The 22,224-nt window shown below is 40.8% G+C and overlaps 1 protein-coding gene across 1 annotated transcript in view; it reads left to right on the plus strand.

Annotated features, from left to right (window-relative positions):
- The first annotated feature begins 7,515 nt into the window (after window positions 1-7,515).
- The window catches only part of LOC138371381 (tripartite motif-containing protein 59-like), a 72,232-nt gene continuing 57,523 nt past the window's right edge, over window positions 7,516-22,224 (plus strand). Inside the window, exons 1-2 of the mRNA XM_069336162.1 lie at window positions 7,516-7,785; window positions 21,236-21,306. Coding sequence (XP_069192263.1) covers window positions 21,301-21,306 — 6 coding nt within the window. The 5' untranslated portion in view covers window positions 7,516-7,785; window positions 21,236-21,300. The remainder of the gene's footprint in view (window positions 7,786-21,235; window positions 21,307-22,224) is intronic.

Here is a 22,224-nt window from a genome sequence, read left to right on the forward strand (position 1 = left end):
ACCCGCCAGCCCTCGACCAGAGGTGCAACATACGATTACGCATCACATTACTACAACGGGAGCACCTACCTTCGCCAGACCACGCCGCCTGGCACCGGAACGACTGGCGGTAGCACGTGCTGAATTCAATAAGCTACAGGAGGCGGGAATAATCCGCCCTTCGAACAGTTCATGGGCTTCACCTCTCCATATGGTCCCGAAAACAGCCCCAGGGGAATGGCGCCCTTGCGGAGACTACAGGGCTCTCAACGTTCGCACTCTGCCGGATCGCTACCCAATACCACACATCCAGGATTTCTCACAGGGATTGAGCAACGCAACCGTTTTTCGAAAATTGACCTTGTGCGGGCATTTCACCAGATCCCTGTGGAACCGGCAGACATTCCGAAAACAGCGATCACAACACCATTTGGACTGTTTGAATTCGTCCGGATGCCTTTTGGTCTACGGAATGCAGCCCAGACATTCCAACGCTTCATCGACCAAGTAGTTAAGGACCTTCCTTTTTGCTACGCCTACATTGACGATCTGCTGGTGGCCAGTACATCACCAACAGAACATCTGCTACACCTCCGACTCCTTCTCACCCGTCTGCGCAACTTCGGCTTGCAGCTCAACTCCGAGAAGTGTATTTTCCATGTTCCAGAGCTGGATTTCTTGGGACACCGTGTGTCAGCAGCAGGGGTCCAACCACTGGAGAAGAAAATCGAGGCAATCAAGGAATTCCCGCGCCCATCTACTCCAAAGAAGTTGCAAGAATTTCTTGGTATAGTGAATTTTTATCATCGATTCATCCCACATTGTTCGGACATCTTGCGACACTTATACGACCTCTTACGAGGTCGGAAACTCACGTCCCGTCTTCCGTTGGAGTGGACTCCCCAGGCAGAGACAGCATTCACCGACATAAAACACAATTAAGCTGGTGGAATTCACCTTGCTCGCACACCCAGTGTCTGACGCTCCCACCAATCTATCTACCGACGCTTCAAACACAGCAATTGGTGCTGTACTACAACAGCTCGTTGAAGGAGAATGGCGCCCAATTGCATTCTTTTCAGGGCGCCTGTCACCCACTGAAGAGAAGTACAGCACTTTTGATAGGGAACTGCTCGCCATCTACTCAGCCATACAACATTTCTGGCACTTTCTCGAGGGGCGGAACTTCCACATCCTCACAGACCACAAACCTCTCACTTATGCGCTGGCGGCCAAGGGTGATGCTCACTCTCCTCGAGTAGCCAACCACCTGGGATTTATTTCCCAATTTACCTCGGATATCCGTCATGTCAAAGGAACTAATAATGTCATAGCCGATGCACTGTCTCGACCCACCATAAACCACGTCGTGACAAACCCAGCTTAGGTGGACTATTGTGTAATCAGTAAGGCCCAACGGGAAGACCCTGATCTGCAGCGATTACGAACATCTGACACAGCTCTCCGGTTCATCGAGATTCCCATGGAAGGTGGCGGAAGGATAATCTGTGACACCTCACGGACGGGAGCACTTAGGCCCTACATTCCTGCCCAGTTTCGCTGGAAAACGTTCTCAGTATTTCACTCCCTAGCACACCCAGGAGTACGTGCTTCCCAGAAACTACTAACAAAGCGTGTTGTATGGCCAGGAATCAATGCCGATGTTCGACGATGGACTCGCTCATGTCTCCAGTGCCAGCGAGCGAAAACACATCGTCACACAAAGAGCCCTCTTCAACAGTTTCCGTTACCTTCTGACCGTTTCGAGGTGGTGCATGTAGACATCGTTGGACCATTACCGTCGGCAAGAGGATATTCTTATCTACTCACCTGCATCGATCGATTCTCCAGATGGCCGGAAGCAATCCCATTAATCAACATCTCAGCTGAGTCAGTGGTCCAGGCTTTCCTCTCTGGATGGGTCGCCCGTTTTGGCAGCCCCTCTGTCATCATCACCGACCAAGGACGACAGTTCGAATCATATCTATGGAAGGAACTTATGGAATTCCTCGGCACCACACATAACCGAACCACAGCATACCACCCTGAGTCGAACGGAATGGTAGAACGCTTTCATAGACAACTAAAAGCTGCCCAAAGAGCTCAAGCACGCCCTGATGATTGGATCGACAACCTTCCATTAGTCTTGCTTAGCATCCGTTCGGCCACGAAGGAGGGCAGTGGATTCTCGGCAGCAGACTTCGTATCTAGCCTGCGACTTCCGGGCGAATTCTTAACCCCAACGCCACTTATCACACCCCCAGACCCCACTTTTGTCCAGAAATTACGGGCGGCCATGACAAACATTCGGCCTACACCACCACGCCAACCGACAACTCGTGCTACATATGTGCCTCATGAGCTCCACACAACTGAACACGTGTTTGTAAGAGTCGACGCCCTCTACAGTCACCTTACGAAGGACCATTTAAAGTGGTTTCTCGAACACCGAAGTTCTTCACCATTGAACGCCGAGGACAGCGGGTAAACATCTCCATCGATCGCCTTAAACCAGCACACTGTGACGCTGCCCCAGACATCCCTCCAGAGACACATCCGCCGACTACGCAGTTAACTTTTCGACCACAGTTACCAGCAGCACCGCCACCTACGACAACGGACGATCCTGTACGACCTCTCACCCTACAACCCCAGTTACCAGCCGCACCACAACCTGATCCTGCGACGACGGACGATCCTGTGCGACCTCCCACCCTACGACCCCAGTTAGATGACATCAGCGAAGAGGAGGAAGTTAACTTTGATGGTTATGTAACGCGAGCAGGGCGTACAATTCGCCGACCAGCTAAGTTCCTTGATCAAGTATTTTTCCTTTCATCCCCTGGGAGGGGGAGTTCTGTAGCGAGTAGATTATCCCAATAATATACTCGCTCCAAATGCATTGTTAATATTCCTGTCAACCTTTGGAGATGAATGAGGTGAGGCGTTGCCTGGGCAACACGGTGAGGTGTTGCCCGAGCATATAAGCAGCGGTGTAGCGAACATTGGCTAGTCTACTTTCAAGTGTGGTCTAGAGCAGACACTTGCGAGATACTGTACCGACGCTCAGTGCGCTCAACTCACACCAAAGTATCACCGGTGTACTTCTGTATATTCGACCAAATATATATATAGTATCTTAGTGTCTGTGTTTATTTGTCACCATACTTTACGTAACAATAGAACCGTTACAGTAATAGAAAGTCTCCCAATGAAAAAGGCTGCCTATGATCCGACAATCCCAAGGCGCATAATAGAAGAGCAAATGTATAGCATAGCAGCAGCACGAGCCACCCACATCTTCACAGACGGATCGGTGGACACAGAAAATGAGAGTGCTGGCGCTGCTCTTTGCACGACCAGCGTTCAGGCATATTGGAGACTGGGAGGACTAGTATCATCAACCCAAACTGAGCTGTTCGCCATACAACAGGCATTCGCATATGTGATTGCACAAAACACTCAAAATGCAATCATACACACAGACTCAAAAGCTGCACTTCAAATACTAGGACAAAAACAGTGGAAAGATAATGTGGAAATAATTACCACCATTTTGTATCAAGGAGCAGTCGCTAAAGGCAAAGGCCTCAACATAACTTTAAACTGGATCCCATCCCATATTGGAATCCCATTAAATGAAAAAGCTGATGAAATTGCTAAATTGGCAACTCGTCATCCAGTGATACATAAAACAATTCAACCCAGCCCAGAGGACATAAAAAAAACATCATCACCAAAAAACTCTCATAACTCAACAAAGCCGACCTACACCAGAGAGTAGCTGAAGGTTCGCCCTCTGCAATATGGTATCTTCAGGCAACCAAATTAGAAAGGTTAAATATCCCAAAAGGAATCCACAGGGAAATAGCAGTTAGGTTATATAGACTACGTCTAGGTTACAGATGCAACTGGGAGATTGGTGAACCCCGACAGAGAGAGTGCATCTTCTGCCAAACTGTCACAGAAAAGCCATTACTTCACTATCTTCTGGAATGTGAAGCAACCAATGACCTTAGAAGAGCTTTAAGAGTTCCTGAATCATGCAGTGGCCACCCTGAAGCCATCAACACAGCCACTCTCCCCCACGATAACAGCTTGATGGTTAAATGCAACCTCAGAACACTGGGAAAAAAAAATTGTACCACTTACGGGCTATTCATGCCCGTGCCACCTCTTGGGTGGCTTAATCTTTATCAATCAATCAATCAAGAAGATATCACCATCTGGTCACCACTTGGTCCGGGAGACATCTCCCGTCACGCAGGGTGCAGTCGCGCCTCCACAGATCTCCAGTATCAGCTCTTGATATTGGTAATGGCTCAAAAGGGCCACCACTTACGAGCTATTCATGCCCGTGCCTTTTGGGTGGCTTCATCTTCATCTTAACACATTCACAAGGGAGACATCTCCCGTCACGCAGGGTGCATTCGCACCTCCACAGATCTCCAGTATCAGCTCTTGATACTGGTAATGGCTCAAAAAGGGCCACCACTTACGGGCTATTCATGCCCGTGCCACCTTTTGGGTGGCTTCATCTTCATCAATCAATTCAATCTGTTTAAATCACGGAAGACATCTTCCGTCACGCAGGGTGCAGTCGCACCTCCACAGATCTCCAGTATCATCTATTGATACTGGTGATGGCTCAAAAGGGTCACCACTTACGGGCTATTCATGCCCGTGCCACCTTTTGGGTGGCTTCATCTTCATCTTAACACATTCACAAGGGAGACATCTCCCGTCACGCAGGGTGCATTCGCACCTCCACAGATCTCCAGTATCAGCTCTTGATACTGGTAATGGCTCAAAAGGGCCACCACTTACGGGCTATTCATGCCCGTGCCACCTTTTGGGTGGCTTAATCTTCATCAATCAATCATCTTCCTGGGGGTCAACATCTCTCAGAGAGTAAGGCTGAACAACGAGCCTGGGTCAGCCTGTGAGAGGTCAGTGTGGAGAGGTTAGTTAGTGTGTGTTGGAGGCTTCCTGGGGGTCAACATCTCTCAGAGAGTAAGGCTGAACAACTAGCCTGGGTCAGCCTGTGAGAGGTTAGTTAGTGTGTGTTGGAGGCTTCCTGGGGGTCAACATCTCTCAGAGAGTAAGGCTGAACAACTGGCCTGTCTGTGGTGTTTAAGGTATCTGTCTCTGAAGTTTTAGTACAGTGTAGAGTCCACATCATTTTTGTATTCAGTATTCAGTTTAGGAAGTGTTCAGATAGAACGTTTGAAACTTACCATTATTTTCAGTGTTAATCTTTGCTGTAATAAATCTGTTATAGAATTTGTGGTGTTTAGTGGAATTTCCCCAACGATAATTTTTCATTGTTGTTGATCTTAAGTCCCCATGTTTGAAACTTAGGTTCCCCCTGTCAGCCTGCTGCTGCTTTAGATTCAGCTACTTACAACAAAAGTTCCAAAGTAGCACGGGCTATGGTGAGCCCGTAGTGGACTTACCTGGCACAGGAGCGGGGCTATAACTGCCCTGTAAGCCAGCAAGCATTTATTTAATACCAAAGATAGTCCCTTTATACTTAGATTTAATTCCCACACTAACGTCGAAATCTTATCCCATCCTTTTCCGATAACTGGGGATCCATTTTCGGGGTTTATGCCTAGTTGAGGGTATCCTGCTCCACCGTCAATTGAGGAAACTAATCAGTGGGTAGCAGGTGGTGGCGGAGAACTTCAGAGTTGCAGTATAACATAGAAGGGTACAGTATCCTCCAGCCGTGACATCTAAACTGTCAAATGTTTAGATCTTGACGTGGTGGCTTGTCACCAGGAGACTTGTCAGTCTCCGTGGTGTAGTGGTAAGACACTCGCCTGGCGTTCCGCGAGCGCTATGTCATGGGTTCGTATCCTGGCCGGGGAGGATTTACTGGGCGCAATTCCTTAACTGTAGCCTCTGTTTAACGCAACAGTAAAATGTGTACTTGGATGAGTTAGTTTAGTTCATTTATTATGCACCCCATACCCATCTTGTGGGCGGTAGTGGAACGGGTTACAGAGGCACATAATGGGCTCAGGGACTGAACCCCACAATTCATTTAGCCAAGCAAGCCACAATCCCGATGAGCCAGCTACAAAATTCAATATAAGTCATCACATCAACAATGGGTTCGAGATCGATCTCAAGTACAGGTTCTAAATTAAGCAACTGACATATGTGGAGAGCTAGTGTCAAAATTTATATGTTTGTCCTGCACACCGCCCCCCATCCAGTGGGCAGCGGTGGATAGGTTACAATCACTTAGTTACTACCTACAGTTAGCAAACTGGGGATATTTGGCTAAAATTTCTGGTAGCAGATCATTTTGAATGAAATATTGACACATCGCTGGAACATTGGTTATAGAATTGTCTCTAAATTCACGTATCTTTTCGCACTCCATCACATAGTGACGGAGAGTGTGCGAATAATTTTGTTGACACAGTTTACATTTGGTCAGGTCTACATCAGCAGATAATGAGAATTCCCAGAGATACTTGTAACCGAGTCTAAGCCGAGCAGTAGTAACATCTAGAAGTCTGCTGATTTTATTGGATGATCCATAGATGTGTGGCTCCTCTTGCATGATAGTATGATGATAGATGGAATTACTGGTGTCAATTTCACTTTGCCTCAGATCTACAAGATCTTGTTGAAGTTCTCGGTGTACAGCTGCTCTCAGATTGCTCATTGACAATCCAAGGTTACACTCAACGGCTCCTTTAAAGGCAGATTCTTTGGCTAACTTATCAGCTCTATCATGCATTCGGAGGCCAACATGAGATGGAGACCACATGAAATGGACTCTGTTACCATCCTTAATAATTTTGTTGTATTTGTGTCTAGCTTCGGACACGAGCATGTTACACTTGCCCGAAACGCTACGCGTACTAGTGGCTGTACAAGAATGTAACAACTCTTGTATATATCTCAAAAAAAAAAAAAAAAAAAAAAAAAAAAGGTGAACTATTATAGGCTACACAGCACATACTCTGGTTCCTGTATATAGTTTTACTTAGTAACGACCAGCATTTAACCAGGAAAGTGAGGGTTAGAGCTAGCCCCCCTTACACCAGTAGAACAGTCCAGGGTCCCGGTAGTACAGTCCAGGGTCCCGGTAGTACAGTCCAGGGTCCTAATAGTACAGTCCAGGGTCCCGGTAGTAGAGTCCATCACAAGTCAACAATTTGGACGATGTCAATCGGGACACTTTCTTCAAAAGGTCAGATGTAATACGAACGAGGAGCAAAGGGTTCAAGCTCAACAAGCCACAATGTAGGACAGAAAACAGGAGAGGCTTCTTCACCCGTATGGTTGTAAACCCGTGGAACAGCCTACCCGCCAAGGAGTAGGTAAGGTAAACACCAAAACTCTACTGGGTTTTAAAATACAGATAGAAAAGATCATCCAGGCAAATGGGTAGGACCTTTGACAAGCCGCCAACTTCCTGTCCTCGTTGAGGCCACCAGTATTAGTGGCTCTCAGGTTAAACGTCAGCAATGATCAGTAACCAAAAAAATGGGAAGAGCAACGTGGCGGGTAAGCGAGCGAGCGAGTGACGTCATCACAACAAAGGTTGCTATAGACGTCTCCACGACTCGTGAAGTTCGCCTGTCTTAAAGACCTGTGTCCACAATACCCGCCAAATTGTCCCTCTCACAGTACTCTCAGGACACTTATGGCAGTGTAAGTGTGTGGTGAGGCCACACCACTGAAGACATTGAGGATATACCACGAGGGAGAGACAAAACTGTTAAAGGAAGGAGTCACTGGCTCCGCCTGACCACCTTGTTCCTCGCACTCTCATCATCCACCGTAAGTACTGGAGTACTTTCTGCTCCACTATTGTCTTACACCCCAACATGCAATTGTTGGGGTGTGGAAATAGGCCTATGGCATTGTTGGGATGTAGACGTAGGCCTATGGAATTGTTGAGGTAAATTATAAGCCTATGGCATTGTTGGGGTGTGGACATTGGCTTATCGAATAATAATAATAATAATAATAATAATAATGAGAAAATCCACTGGGACTGTGTGGTGTCGCAAACCCACGACCAAGGCATTGCCAGCCGCATACTCTACCACTGTACCACCACCGACTTCCTAAAAGTCTGACAATCAGATTTCTACTGGGTCCGTTTAATTACCACAAGCTTCACAAAGCTTCAGAAAGCTTCCTGGCAATACGTTAGTAATGAATAAATATGATAGGTTAGGCTGACCTAACCTAAACTAACCTAACTTAACCAAACCTAACCTAACCGACGCTTGAATCGTCGACTTTATTTGGTGTCACCAGCTCTTTATTTTCGTCTAATTTCTTAATAAAAATATACTTTTTCAGATTAAAATTACGTTTTCTCGTGTTGTACATTCAGCACCAACATTATAATGAGTAAATATATCATATTTATTCATTACTAACATATTGCCAGGAAGCTTTGTGAAGCTTGTGGTAATTAGACGGACCGTTTCTACTGATGTCACAGGAAGTCTGTGATATCCTTATGTCACAGGAAGACTTGAAGCCAGTCCAAATTTTACGTAAGACCCCCCAAGCACTCAGGTGAAGTGGTAAAGTGTTGTAGTTGAACACTGTACGCCCATCTTCAGATACTACACTGAAAATCGCACTAAGGAGATATACATCAATGAACGATCCACTGTGGCTGTGAGGTGACGCAAACATTGCAGGTTCGCATCGCCTCACAGCCCGAGTGAATTTTCTCATTGATGTATATCACGTTAGTGTGATTTTCTGTGAGTAAATAATAATAATAATATGAATACAGTAATAATATTATTATTATTTATTCAAAAGAGTGTGTGTACAAAGAACATAAGAGTAATAAATGAATAAATCCACAAGGGCCATGACGAGGGTTCGAACCTACATCCGAGAAGATCCCAGACGCTCCTTAACCACTTAACTGCGCCAACCGAGAATACTCGGTTTGATTTTTTCGTACCCATTCTAAATGTGCGCGAGGTTGGTTGTGTACGAAATGGAATCTTAGGACCTCCAGTGAGAGGTAGCCATCTTGGAAAAAATTCCCCTTATGCCCTAGGGCATCTGGCTGGGTTAGTACTGAGTGAGCAACCATGAGTGGCACACGCACCTCTGGCTCCCAAACACCTGTCCGACGCGGAGTTGAAAGATCGCGCTTTGTCGGTGAAATTCAAACCTTAATGTTTGAAGAATATAAGGGTCATAATATTGGTGAAGCTAGGTGCAATAAGGACCTAACACAAAGGTCAGATGCAAGTGATACAGCACCTATGAGGACAATACAGCGAGCGTATCCAGTTGTAGCTCTGAGCGCCACCCTTGCCCACCTATGCTATCTCCAATTTATTTAGATGATACATAGATGAATCCTTTTCTGCATTTAGTGATGATGCATCTGATACAAGTAGCATAGATAAACAGTGTTAGCAGCTTCCATGGTGGTGTTTTCCATAGATATTTTCAAGAATAGCTGAATCTCTTCTTAACTGACGGACACTCTTTGAGGCTGGCTGAATCTCTTCCAGACTGACGGACACTCTTTGAGGCTGACTGAATTTCTTCCTGTGTGGGACCTTACAAGGCGATCTTTTCACGACTACCTTACAAATTGATCTTTCCCTGTAATCTTTACAAGACTACCTTATGTTTTACAAGCTTGGCTACATACCACCTACAGGTACTAATGCCAAGGGTGTACATGAGTGCGTTATTTGCAAGCACACAGAACAAAGAAACAGGAAGCGAAATTCTATCTGTACCTGGTGCAACGAGAGCGAAGTCGCACTGTGTACCCTGGACTACTTCGTTGATTATTACTCACTTCCGAAGTACTGAGTGTGTAATACAGTGTGTTACTGTGTAGTGTGTGAAACTGTACATATTGTAATTTTAGTGAATTTTTAACAAGTAATATTGCGACAATAAACATTTATTGTGGACACATGTATCACAGTTTCATGGAACATTATGAACGTTCTACTGTATACATATTGTAAAGAATACAAATATGCATCATATACGATAAAAAAACAAAACAAATAAAACTGCATTGGAAATACATAAAACAAATAATTTAAAATATATTTGTGCCAACATCTGGTGCTTGAATGGCCCGCGCGATGATGTCTGGGCGTGTCACGCACAGGTGACCAGCCCCTGATGACATAACAACACACCTTGCCCACGTTCCCAGAGCCAAAGTAAGTGGAATTTGGTACAGTATTTATTTTTACATAGACATGTTCAGGGAAGGGAATTTATCATTTAATGAAGAAAAATGAATTTTTTGGGAACGCTTTATTTCATGCGCACAGGGGGAATTTCACAATAAACTCGGCGCAGCATGGTGGTTAATTGACTGAGCTACGACATGGATAAGAATTGCAACCGAGAAATCAACTTGACCTACCACGGATCCTGCAGTCTCTCTGAGACACAAACTACTGTAGGTTTTTACACAATTCCCCCATGCACCTGAGCTCTGTCAATAAGCTGTTCTACCTCTTCGCCCTTCCTTCATTACACTCGGACGTAGATTTGAACCCTCGTCACAGCTCTTGTGGATTTGTTCATTTCAAACTTGAAATGAAACAAACAAACAAACAAACTCATTTCAAATTTGTTCATATCAAACCTACCCGTACTATCAAAAATATTTGAAAAAAATATCTACAAACAGCTGTACTGCTACCTCGTAAAATTCGACATACTTGGCTCCTGTCAGTTTGGCTTCCGTTCCCAAAAGAGTACTAACGACACAATTATTAGTCTCCTTGATATAATTTACTCAGCCCTTGACATAAATGAGTTTCCGATTGGACTCTTCATTGACCTGAGAAAGGCCTTTGATACTGGTAATCACAACTACCTCTTATGTAAACTGCATCATTATGGAATCCGAGGCCATGTCCTGCACTATATACAATCCTATCTTAGTGATAGACACCAATGTGTAGCCATCAACGATATAACTTCCACTCTACCAATAACCATTGGTGTGCCACTCGGCAGCATCTTGGGACCTCTCCTATTTCTTATATACAGTACATCAATGGTCTGCCTGATGTCACCAACATTCTGAAACCTACATTGTTTGCTGATGATACTACCCTCATCTACTCTAACCCCAAAACACATACACTAAATAATGCTGTTAATAATGAACTAAAAAATAGTCCACTTATGGATGTCAACCAACAAACTAACACTTAACATAGAAAAGACCTACTACATCTTATTTGGAAGCAAATCAACAAATGCAATTCAGCTTCAGATAGACAATGTTATCATTGGTAATAAAAATGATGGAAATTTTCTTGGCCTATTCCTAGATCAGAGACTCGACTTCAGCACCTACATACAACACAAAACTAAGAAAGTCTCCAAAACAGTTGGTATACTCTCCAAAATCAGATACTATGTATCTAACTCTGCTCTCATCTCACTATATTATACACTAATCTATCCCTATCTTAATTATGGTATCTGTGCATGGGGTTCAACCACTGCAAACCACCTCTGGTCCATCATCCCCCAGCAAAATCTGCTATCAGAATAATAAATTCTGTTTTCAGACAACACTCAGCCCCCTTGTTTAACTCCCTAAACATGCTAAACATAATCTCACTCCACACATTCTCTTGTGTCAACTACATTTACAAAACCCTGTTCTTAAATGCAAATCATGTTCTGAAACTCTCCCTGGACAGATATAATAGGACCCATTATCACCACAGCAGAAATAAGTAAATCTTTGATATCCCCAGAGTCAAACTTAATCTGTGCAAACAATCTTTGCAAATAAAGGGACCTAGTGTATGGAACTCACTCCTAATGAATTGAAAAGATGTCCAGCTTTTGCATCATTCAAAAACAAAACTTAAAAAGTACTTAATTTCATCTTCATAGTTTTCTACCTTGTTGCTTTAAAATTGCACTGTATGTAGTGCTACCCAATCTTCATGTACCCAATCCAAACAACTTTACCATTGTGATCATTGCTGTCTTCTTATATGTGCTTTCAATTTGCTGTATGGTGCCTATTAATCTTCGTTTAAATTACCAATCAAGCTGTCAATGCAATCAGTCTGAACTTTAATATACCAATGTGCTTTAATATTCCTACTAATCTCTCTCATCTCATTTTTTTTCTTTCTTGCAATGTATCTGTTATCATTTTATTAATTCTGCTAGAATTTACCTACTTAAAATTATCTGATAGATTAAGGACCTGCCCGAAATGTTGTGCGTACTAGTGGCTTTACAAGGTTGTAAATACCATGCTATGTATTCTCACAAACCCAATGTACCTTCTTGTATATAAATAAATAAATAAATAATAAATAAGTAAATAAATTTGATGCATCACACTATTGTGATTTCTATGTGTAATAAGAGTATTGTTCAATTGAAGGGACAGCAGTTACACATACTGTACTAATGAAGCCACTATTACGAAAAGTGTTTCAGGCAAAATTAATAGTAATATAGAAATTTTTTAATTAATATTGTGATGGGGTAAAACACTTAATATTATAAGAGAAGTAAGTTAACAAAATGAGAATGTTCAAGGAAAATAAAAAATTAATACAAAGGTGATACATAAGGATGGCAAGCATTTATTTATTTATATACAAGAAGGTACATTGGGGGTTAAGAGAGAACATAGAAATGAAGTTGATTTTACATTCTTGTAAAGCCATTAGCATGCATAGAGTTTCGGGGAAGTCCTTAAACTAACAGATAATTTTAAGTAGATAATTTACAGTAAAATTGACAAAAAATGTGTACAGGTACTTTACAGCCTTACTTTACAGGTACAGAGTATAGTCAGAGTACTGGCATAGATTATTACATTACGGAGTCAGTAGTTCTAGCAACAGTATAGTAGTTTATTTACATTAATTACTGAATGGAAATACAAGGTGTAATTTAGAACTACTCCTCATGACATTTTCTTGGAACATATCAGAACATAGAGTAACATAAACATACTATAATTTAAGTTTAATAGGGTCAATGGGGTGATTGTGCTGTCAATCTGCTGTATGGTGTCTATTAATCTTGTTTAAATTACCAATCAAGCTGTCAATGTAATTAATCAGAGCTTTAATATACCAATGTGCTTTAATATACTTACTAATCTCTCTCATCTCATTTTTTTTCTTGCAATGTATTTGTTATCATTTTATTAATTCAGATAGAATTTACCTACTTAAAATTATCTGTTAGATTAAGGACCTGACTGAAACACTTCGCGTACTAGTGGCTTTACAAGATTGTAAATACTGTACTATGCTATGTATTCTCACAAACCCAATGTACCTTCTTGTATATAAATAAATAAAAATAAATAAATAAAAAACTTACAAATTACCAAGATCATAAAGGACACGAGTAAACACTTTATCAAAGAAATGCATGAAATTAAATGTAGATAGTAAATGTAGAAATTATATGAGTAATACAGTGTGCCCTCGTTTGAACGAACTATATGGGGGCGTAGCCGATTCATTCATGTGTGGAATTCATTCCATCAATCCGGCCCCAGCATCCCCCTTCCCCCCCTCCAAAAAAAAAAAAATAATAATACATATGCCAGTACACATTTGCCTTTTGAAAAATTTAAGTAACAAAGAATTTGAATTGTAATGAAATAAAATGATATTGCACGTTACAGTACTGTACTTACTCTACCAGTTGAGTTTTGTAGTGCAAACTTTGTTAGCCTTAATATCCTGAGAGAGCCACACACATGAATATAAATTGTTTAAAGAACAGTAACTTTTCTAACAAATGTACATTATACACTACATCTGTACATAAAGTACAGACCACTAGAATCACACTACTGCAGTACACTTATATCATAAACAACACTTTGTACATTTAATGTCATTAGAACTGTACTGTACAGCTCAATTGGTACTCCCAGGTAAGTTATGGCTAGTGCTGGGTGCTGGTATAGAGGCCTGGGCATCCTTGGAAGGTGAGTCCTTGCTAGTGCTGGGTGCTGGTCCAGTTGCCTGGACATCCTTGGAAGGTGAGTCCTTGCTAGTGCTGGGTGCTTGTCCAGTTGCCTGGGCATTCTTGGAAGGTGAGTCCTTGCTAGTGCTGGGTGCTGGTCCAGTTGCCTGGGCATCCTTGGAAGGTGAGTCCTTGCTAGTGCTGGGTGCTTGTCCAGTTGCCTGGGCATTCTTGGAAGGTGAGTCCTTGCTAGTGCTGGGTGCTGGTCCAGTTGCCTGTTTATCCTCGGAAGGTGAGTCCTTGCTAGTGCTGGTTGCTGGTCCTGTAGGCCTACTGTGAAACCATACCAAAACTTTTGAATCTTAGTTTGTTTCTTTCTTGTGAGCTTCATTACAGTATCTTTCATAATATATAGTTTCAGTTAAATATCTTATCATATACATATCTTTCAGATAAAGCCATTTTTATCTGCTTTGTACACTTAAAACCAGCTTTGATTATTAGATATCATGTGCTGAGAAAGTTTATGCTTATATGCATTAGCACTTCCAACATCTGCACTTAATGCCTCACCACAAATTTTCATGTTAATGATGTATTAGCTCTCTTTAAATCGACATACCTATTCAGTGCTAGCCTTGAAATTGTCTATGTTTAACTTTACAGCAAGTCTTTCAGCTGCATTTCTAATAGAATCAACTTACAAATTGTTTTATTAAAAATATTATTATTGTTAGTTTGACATTTTATACATTTTATTCAGTACAGTTCTGTATTAACCCTTAAGCTGTGCATGGCATACATATTTATTTATTTATTTATTTACAAGAAGATATATTGGGGGGTTAACAGAGAATTTAGAAATTAAGTTAAGTTACCATTCTTGTAAAGCCACTAGCACGCATAGTGTTTCGGGACCATATACATCATATTTCGGGAGCATATATGACAGGACCTGATGGCAAAGTTCAGTTTCTCAAATTTGCTCTAATGCTTTCCAATTTTTTGTGCATACTAGCAAATCCTGCAACTTTGTCTAAATGATCACAAATGTAACTTAAAAAATAAGAAAATAAAAAAATAATTATAAAATTGATTATTGAGAATAACAGATTTTGAAATCCGCTGCAAAAATATAAACTATCACCAATTATTCCTTTGGTGTTATTATGCTCTCAGAATAGTATATGATCTTCATTTTCATAGATTTAGAATGTATGTTTTCAGTTTAGTTTACTGTAAAAAAAATTGTCAATGTGGCATTTGAATTATGCGCCAAACTTAGAAAAAAAATTGATAACTCCAAACATTTAGGGTTTGGGAAAAATCCATTCTAATAGGATTGTAAAAGAGACAGCTGTGCACATTATTTGTAAAAATGGTGAGAATCAGTCAGAAACTGGATTTTTTAAAACTGACTCAAAGTTGAAACTCTAGTTTTAGAGATAATTGAAGTTGAAGTTATCGACAATGAATAATTTAGTTCTTATTCATTAATTTACTTATATGTTTTATTAAAGGTTGTTTGGCATTCGTACTCGAATATGTGAAACTTTTAGGTCAATGTGTGTTGTAATGAGGTCAAGAAAAAATACCCCCCCCCCAGAGAAATAAAATATAGGGATTAAGGGGATAAAAATGTATTCTGTATAAAAGTTATAAAGCCCTAATCTGGTCCCTAATCATCAAAACCACCTAAAGATACAAAGAAAATAGAATTTGAAACCTGAAAAACTGTCAAAAAATTCAGTCCCAAGTTCTGCGAGTTGTGACTGATTTATTTGATGACCAATTTCATTCTATCTTGACATAGTTAGGGATGGGTATGCACTCTCCAGGATGTAGAGGTTACAACAAAATCTGATAATAAACAAAGGAGAAAAAACAAATCTCCTCCCCCCCCAAAAAAAAAAATTGGACATTTGTGAAAGTAACAGATATTATCATTAGGCAATGCATTTTTATGATATATAACAAAATAGAGCATGACAACATACTCATTATTATTGGTATTATTATGTATTAATCAGCAATGCTATACAGGCACCAGTTGCATATCCACTTTGTGGACACTTCTTGCTACTACTGGTATTCATCTTTGTGCATTGGACAAATGCTTGCAGCTCTTTATTACTGCATTATCCCTCAGTTCCAGTTAAATGGAGCGTGTCTCCTTGCCAACAAAATGTTATTTAAAAAAAAAAAAAAATTTAAATACATTTCTGAAAATATTGGGATGAAACTTTCATGACGCTTAAGCTGTGCATGGCATACATATACAACAGGACCTGATGGCAAAGTTCAATTTCTCAAATTTGCTCTAATGCTTTCCAATTTTTTGTGCATACTAGCAAATCCTGCAACTTTGTCTAAATGATCACAAACGTAACTTGAAAATTAAGAAAATAAATAATAATTATAAAAGTGAATATTGAAAACTTCAGATTTTGAAATCAGCTGCAAAAATATAAGCTATCACCAATTGTTCATTTGGTGTTATTATGCTCTCAGAATAGTATAGGATCTTCATTTTCATAGATTTAGAATATATGTTTTCAGTTTAGTTTACTGTAAAAAAAATTGTCAATGTGGCATTTGAATTATGCGCCAAATTTAGAAAAAAAGGATAACTTTAATCGTTTAGGGTTTGTGAAAAGTCCATTGTAATAGGATTGTAGAACAGACAGCTGTGCACATTATTTGTAAAAATGGTGAGAATTGGTCAGAAACTGGATATTTTTTAACCCTTTAACTGCGCGGCCTATAAATATGACACCCCCCCAGTGCGCAAGAAATGAACCTCGGGAAAAAATTCTTTTTTCTTCTGAAAGTATCAAAAACCCCTATCTGTATATGGGTATAGCAATGGAAGTTCGAAATTGTACTTACTTTGACTGCTATGGGGTCCGAAAGGTGGGGCGTGACGTCATCATTCCCCGTGCGCCAGAGCAGTATGCTCCCGGGGCCGGTAAGCGCGCCCGGGGCGGGGCGCGCGAGTTGCCGTGAACATAATTTTGTTAATTTTTTGCGCACAGTTCCAAATACATTTTATTTGCTTTTACGTGCTAATCCTATGTATAATGAACACGTACACTACATTATGGCAGTAAAACATCCGTACTGTCTGAAGACACTGTGTTATGTGCATGACACTTGTGTACACATATGTTGCACATACTTACCATGTATCATGCTAATTTATGTATATATACAATCTATTTACAGACTATACACTGTCACACACTATATACATTCACCATAAACACACTCAGAACACCGCGAGTGTGAGCAGCCACACCCAGCCAGCCCTCCCTCACTCCAACATCTTACGCGCCATCATTGCTCCTCCCACCATTCTGTTATTGTTCTTATTACACTAATTACACGTTATATATACCTATCTACATGTTTTATTTACCAGAACTATGCAAGTAAGCCGGTATTGTGTCCAAACAGTACACTGGCCACCATACACTGCATGACAAATCACACAGCAGACGACGCCACGATTACGACGTCACCTCCCTCACCAAAATAGCTCCTCACAACATACTCCTGGTGCTGTTATTACACTACAGTATATATACACACACTGTATATACACATGTACATATGTGTTGCCCATAGCGAACCACTAAGCTAGTATGGTGAGCAAAATAAGAGTTATTGCCACACAGTGAGGCTACCTCAATTCTCTCCCTTCCTCCCTCCTTCACCAAAATTCCTCCTTCCTACTCACAACGCTAATTATAACCACAATCCTGGTCACTAATACCTGTAAATTAATAATTGACTACAAGTTTATTTTGAAAAGGAACCTAAAAAGTTGTTTGAAGATTCCTAGATGGACGAAATAATGCTGTGGTTAGCACTGTGAACATCGTGAACAGCATTGAATCACTGATATTTGAACATTGTACCCAGTCATTATCACACTCGGGCTCTTCTATAATACTATCATGGCTAAATAAAACAGATTATATATATATTTTGACAATATTAGGCGATGCTGTTGTCACACGCTGAACAGCAGTGCTGTGCGCTCATGCTGCGAGCGCCAGCCTTGGTTGCTCACTCACTACTGAGGCTCTGATACCAGGCAATGTTGACCATGACTTTTTTTAAAGATGGCATCTATTTACAAGAGCCCTGAGGAAGCTGATGTGAACCCCACGTAGCCGCGAGAGTTTTGAATGGAAAGTGAAAAATAAAAACACCCGGAGGCGCGTTGCGCACCCGAAGCCTAGGCCTGCAGGCGCGTTGCGCAGTTAAAGGGTTAAGCTGATTCAAAGTTGAAACTCTAGTTATTTAGATAATTGAAGTTATCGACAATGAATAAGGTAGTTCTAATTCATTAATTTACTTGTATGTTTTAATAAACGTTGTTCGACATTCGTACTCGAGTATGTGAAAGTTGTAGGTCAATGTGTGTTGGATTGATGTCAAGAAAAAATAACCCTCAAAAAAACAAAATATAAAAATTCAAAGTCCTAAGTTCTGCCAGTTGTGACTGATTCATTTGGTGATCAATTTCATTCTATCTTGACATAGTTAGGGGTGGGTATGTACTCTCCAGGATGTAGAGGTTACAACAAAATGAGATAATAAACAAAGGAGACATAAAAAAATGAACATTGGTGAAAGTAACAGATATTAACATTAGGCAATACATTTTTATGATATATAACAAAATAGAGCATGATAACATACTCATTATTATTGGTATTATTATGTATTACTCAGCAATGCTATACAGGCACCAGTTGCATATCCACTTTGTGGACACTTCTTGCTACTATTCTTCTTGTTTGTACATTGGACAAGTGCTTGCATCTCTTTATTACTGCATTATCCCTCAGTTCCAGTTAATAGGAGCTGTTCTCCTTATCAACAAAATGTTCTCCTTTAAAAAAAATTTGTCTTAAATACATTTCTGAAAATATTGGAATGAAACTTTCATGATGCTTATGCCAATAAGTTGTAGATTTGTTTAACATTTAATATTAATTTTCACATAATTCAAATGTTTTTTGCCCAGCCCCAGCTTTTACAGCCCAGGCTGTAGCAGCTTCAGGGTTAATGCACGTGGTTTGTATTACGTAGGCTTTTTTTTTATTATTATTTTTTTCTACCACAGATGTGGCCACACATTTACAATGCTAAGCAGCATATATACATTTTCTTCTGTCCCCCATGGGCAGGGTTAGAGATGTGTTAAACATATAGTTCAAGGGTTTATTGAACACTCAACCACAGAAGGTGATTTGGTGCTTTTAAAATGCTAAGCTAACCTACATATGTAAATACATAGATATATAGATATACGTATGCCCTACATAAAGTGTTTGATGTGTCTTGTACATAGTGTCATGTTACCACCCTTGAGACTAAATAAGGTTCTTCTCCCCGCAGTGCAATAAAAAAGATAATAAATCGGCCTTGCCAACAACTGTCTAGGGGTAAATATACATCACTGCATAAAATGGAGAACAATATATTTATGCTAAGGGGGACAATCATAACAATATTTAAATGTATAATAGCCAGAAATATTCTTCAGCATGCAATATCATAGAATGAAATTAATTATTGAGGCATGAGCAATATCACCAGAACATGGATTAATCAATAGTAATACTCATATCATCTAACCAGATAATTAACATTTATATGGGCTAAAATAACAGTGACCAATGACTTAACTTAAAACATGACTCCTCTCGAATACAGCTGCCACGCTTCTGCCCACGCCTTGGTCCGCAGGCCAAGCGTCTACCAAAAAATCAACTAACCGTCCACACAAACATTGTGGAAAGTCTAATAATAAAACGCAGTACTAATATTCAAAACATTGTTAAACTAAAGAGTAGTAAACACTGGTACAACATTCCATACAATAATACGGAAACCAAATATGGGAATAAATCAAGGTAAAACTATAAACACTCGATTGACAACAATGTTCCCACACTGGCCAAATATGGTCAACTGCCCAAACGGAGAAACTACATGAGAAATTAACACCAAAAGCCTCACACAATATAATGTAACTCAGGCACATTACAGCATGCTATAATATATATATAACATACAAAATCTTATATCATACAACTGGATGCTATATTAAAGAACAAGACAATAAAGTAATATGAGAATCAAGAGTAATGGCAGAATCCTAGTGAGATTCGTAACATGTCATTAATGTGCATTTACAAAGGTGAAATGTAATTCTGATCAGCTTGCATATATACTTTATACACATACATATACATACACACACACACACATATACGTACATATACATATATATATACATACATATATACACACACACATGCATTCACATACATTTGTCTCTTTTACTCTGACAGGGTGAGATAGCTGATAGAGAAACTAGTGTGCAATTAATTAAGCACTTAATCACTGAAGGTGATAAAGGTGCTTTTACAAGCTCAGGTTATATAGTTACATCACATACATTGTATAATTGATACATTACATGGTTAATCTTGGGTACAGTAGGCTGTTAGAGAGGGAGGGGAGGCAGCCGAGAACCCGCCCATACCGCCTTCCCCTTTCCTGCCCCACCCGTCCTTACTCCTGCCCACCCCTCCTTACTCCTGCCCACCCCTCCTTACTCCTGCCCACCCCTCCTTACTCCTGCCCACCCTCCTTACTCCTGCCCACCCTCCTTACTCCTGCCCACCCCTTCATACTCCTGCCCATCCTCCTTACTCCTGCCCACCCTCCTTACTCCTGCCCACCCCTCCTTACTCCTGCCCACCCCTCCATACTCCTGCCCACCCTCCTTACTCCTGTCTACCCTCCTTACTCCTGCCCATCCTTATTCCTGCCCACCCTCCTTACTCCTGTCTACCCTCCTTACTCCTGCCCACCCTCCTTACTCCTGCCCACCCTCCTTATTCCTGCCCACCCTCCTTACTCCTGCCCACCCTTTTTATTCCTGCCCACCCTCCTTATTCCTGCCCACCCTCCTTACTCCTGCCCACCCTCCTTACTCCTGCCCACCCTCCTTACACCTGCCCACCCTCCTTACTCCTGCCCACCCTCCATACTCCTGCCCACCCTTTTTATTCCTGCCCACCCTCCTTACTCCTGCCCACCCTCCTTACTCCTGCCCACCCTCCTTACTCCTGCCTACCCTCCTTACTTTTGCTCAAAGCACAATACCTAACAAAATTATTTAATTTTTCTAAACATTTACTATGTTTTGGTGGGAAAAATTTAGTCATAGAAACCTTAAATTTGTTTTATTTTGCCCTAATAGGTAACACTGCTTCCAGTCTCTGCTCGGCTACCCAGAACGATAGCAAACACAACTTCTGCCCATTAATGATGGTAAGGACAATTTTATTCTTACTGTACTGCCAGTGTGTGTGTTTATCATGTTGATGTCAATATCCAGTGATTGTGCGTGTATTAATCAAGATATTTTCATTAACTAGTGTATTAATGTTGGTGTTGTCATTTACCAGTGATGGCGAGTGTATTAATTATATTGTCATTACCCTGTGATGGTGAGTGTATTAATCATATTGTCATTACCCAGTGATGGTGAGTGTATTAATTATATTGTCATTACCCTGTGATGGTGAGTGTATGAATCATATTGTCATTACCCAGTGATGGTGAGTGTATTAATCATATTGTCATTACCCAGTGATGGTGAGTGTATTAATCATATTGGCATTACCCAATGATGTTGAGTGTATTAACCCTTGTGTTGCTAAGGGCTGTTTGCTCCTTGTCACCCACAGCCGCATAACAAAAAAGAAAACAAATCTTCCTAAACTGTAAATTTGTGTTCCCTGACCACAAGAGAGAGAGAAAAAATTAATCGTACATACAAATGACATAAATGAGCCGACAATATGAGCGATGACGTCACACCCTGCATGCTTGCTCATGCAAGGTGCGTCCCAGAGGCATTGTGCGCAGTCTTCAAGCAGTCAGAATTGCCACAAATTTATTTTCGCTGCATTATTTACAGTGTCTAGACATATTTTATCACAAATATTATTCACTAATTGTGTTGCATATAATGTTACTTCATGTTCAGTGGTAATAAATGTTGCATACATTGAGTATACACATGTGCACAAAAATATTTTCCCATTATGCCAATATAATATGTATTCACATTGTTCATTATTATATTTACACACATGCACGCACTATTTACAGGTTTTTGCACTATTATTGCACATTTAGAATTCTTGGAGAGAGTGGTAGTTGTAGATGCAGTTGACAGCACAC

The sequence above is a fragment of the Procambarus clarkii genome, chromosome 35 (genome assembly GCF_040958095.1).
Source record: "Procambarus clarkii isolate CNS0578487 chromosome 35, FALCON_Pclarkii_2.0, whole genome shotgun sequence".
Taxonomy (NCBI): Eukaryota; Metazoa; Arthropoda; class Malacostraca; order Decapoda; family Cambaridae; genus Procambarus; species Procambarus clarkii.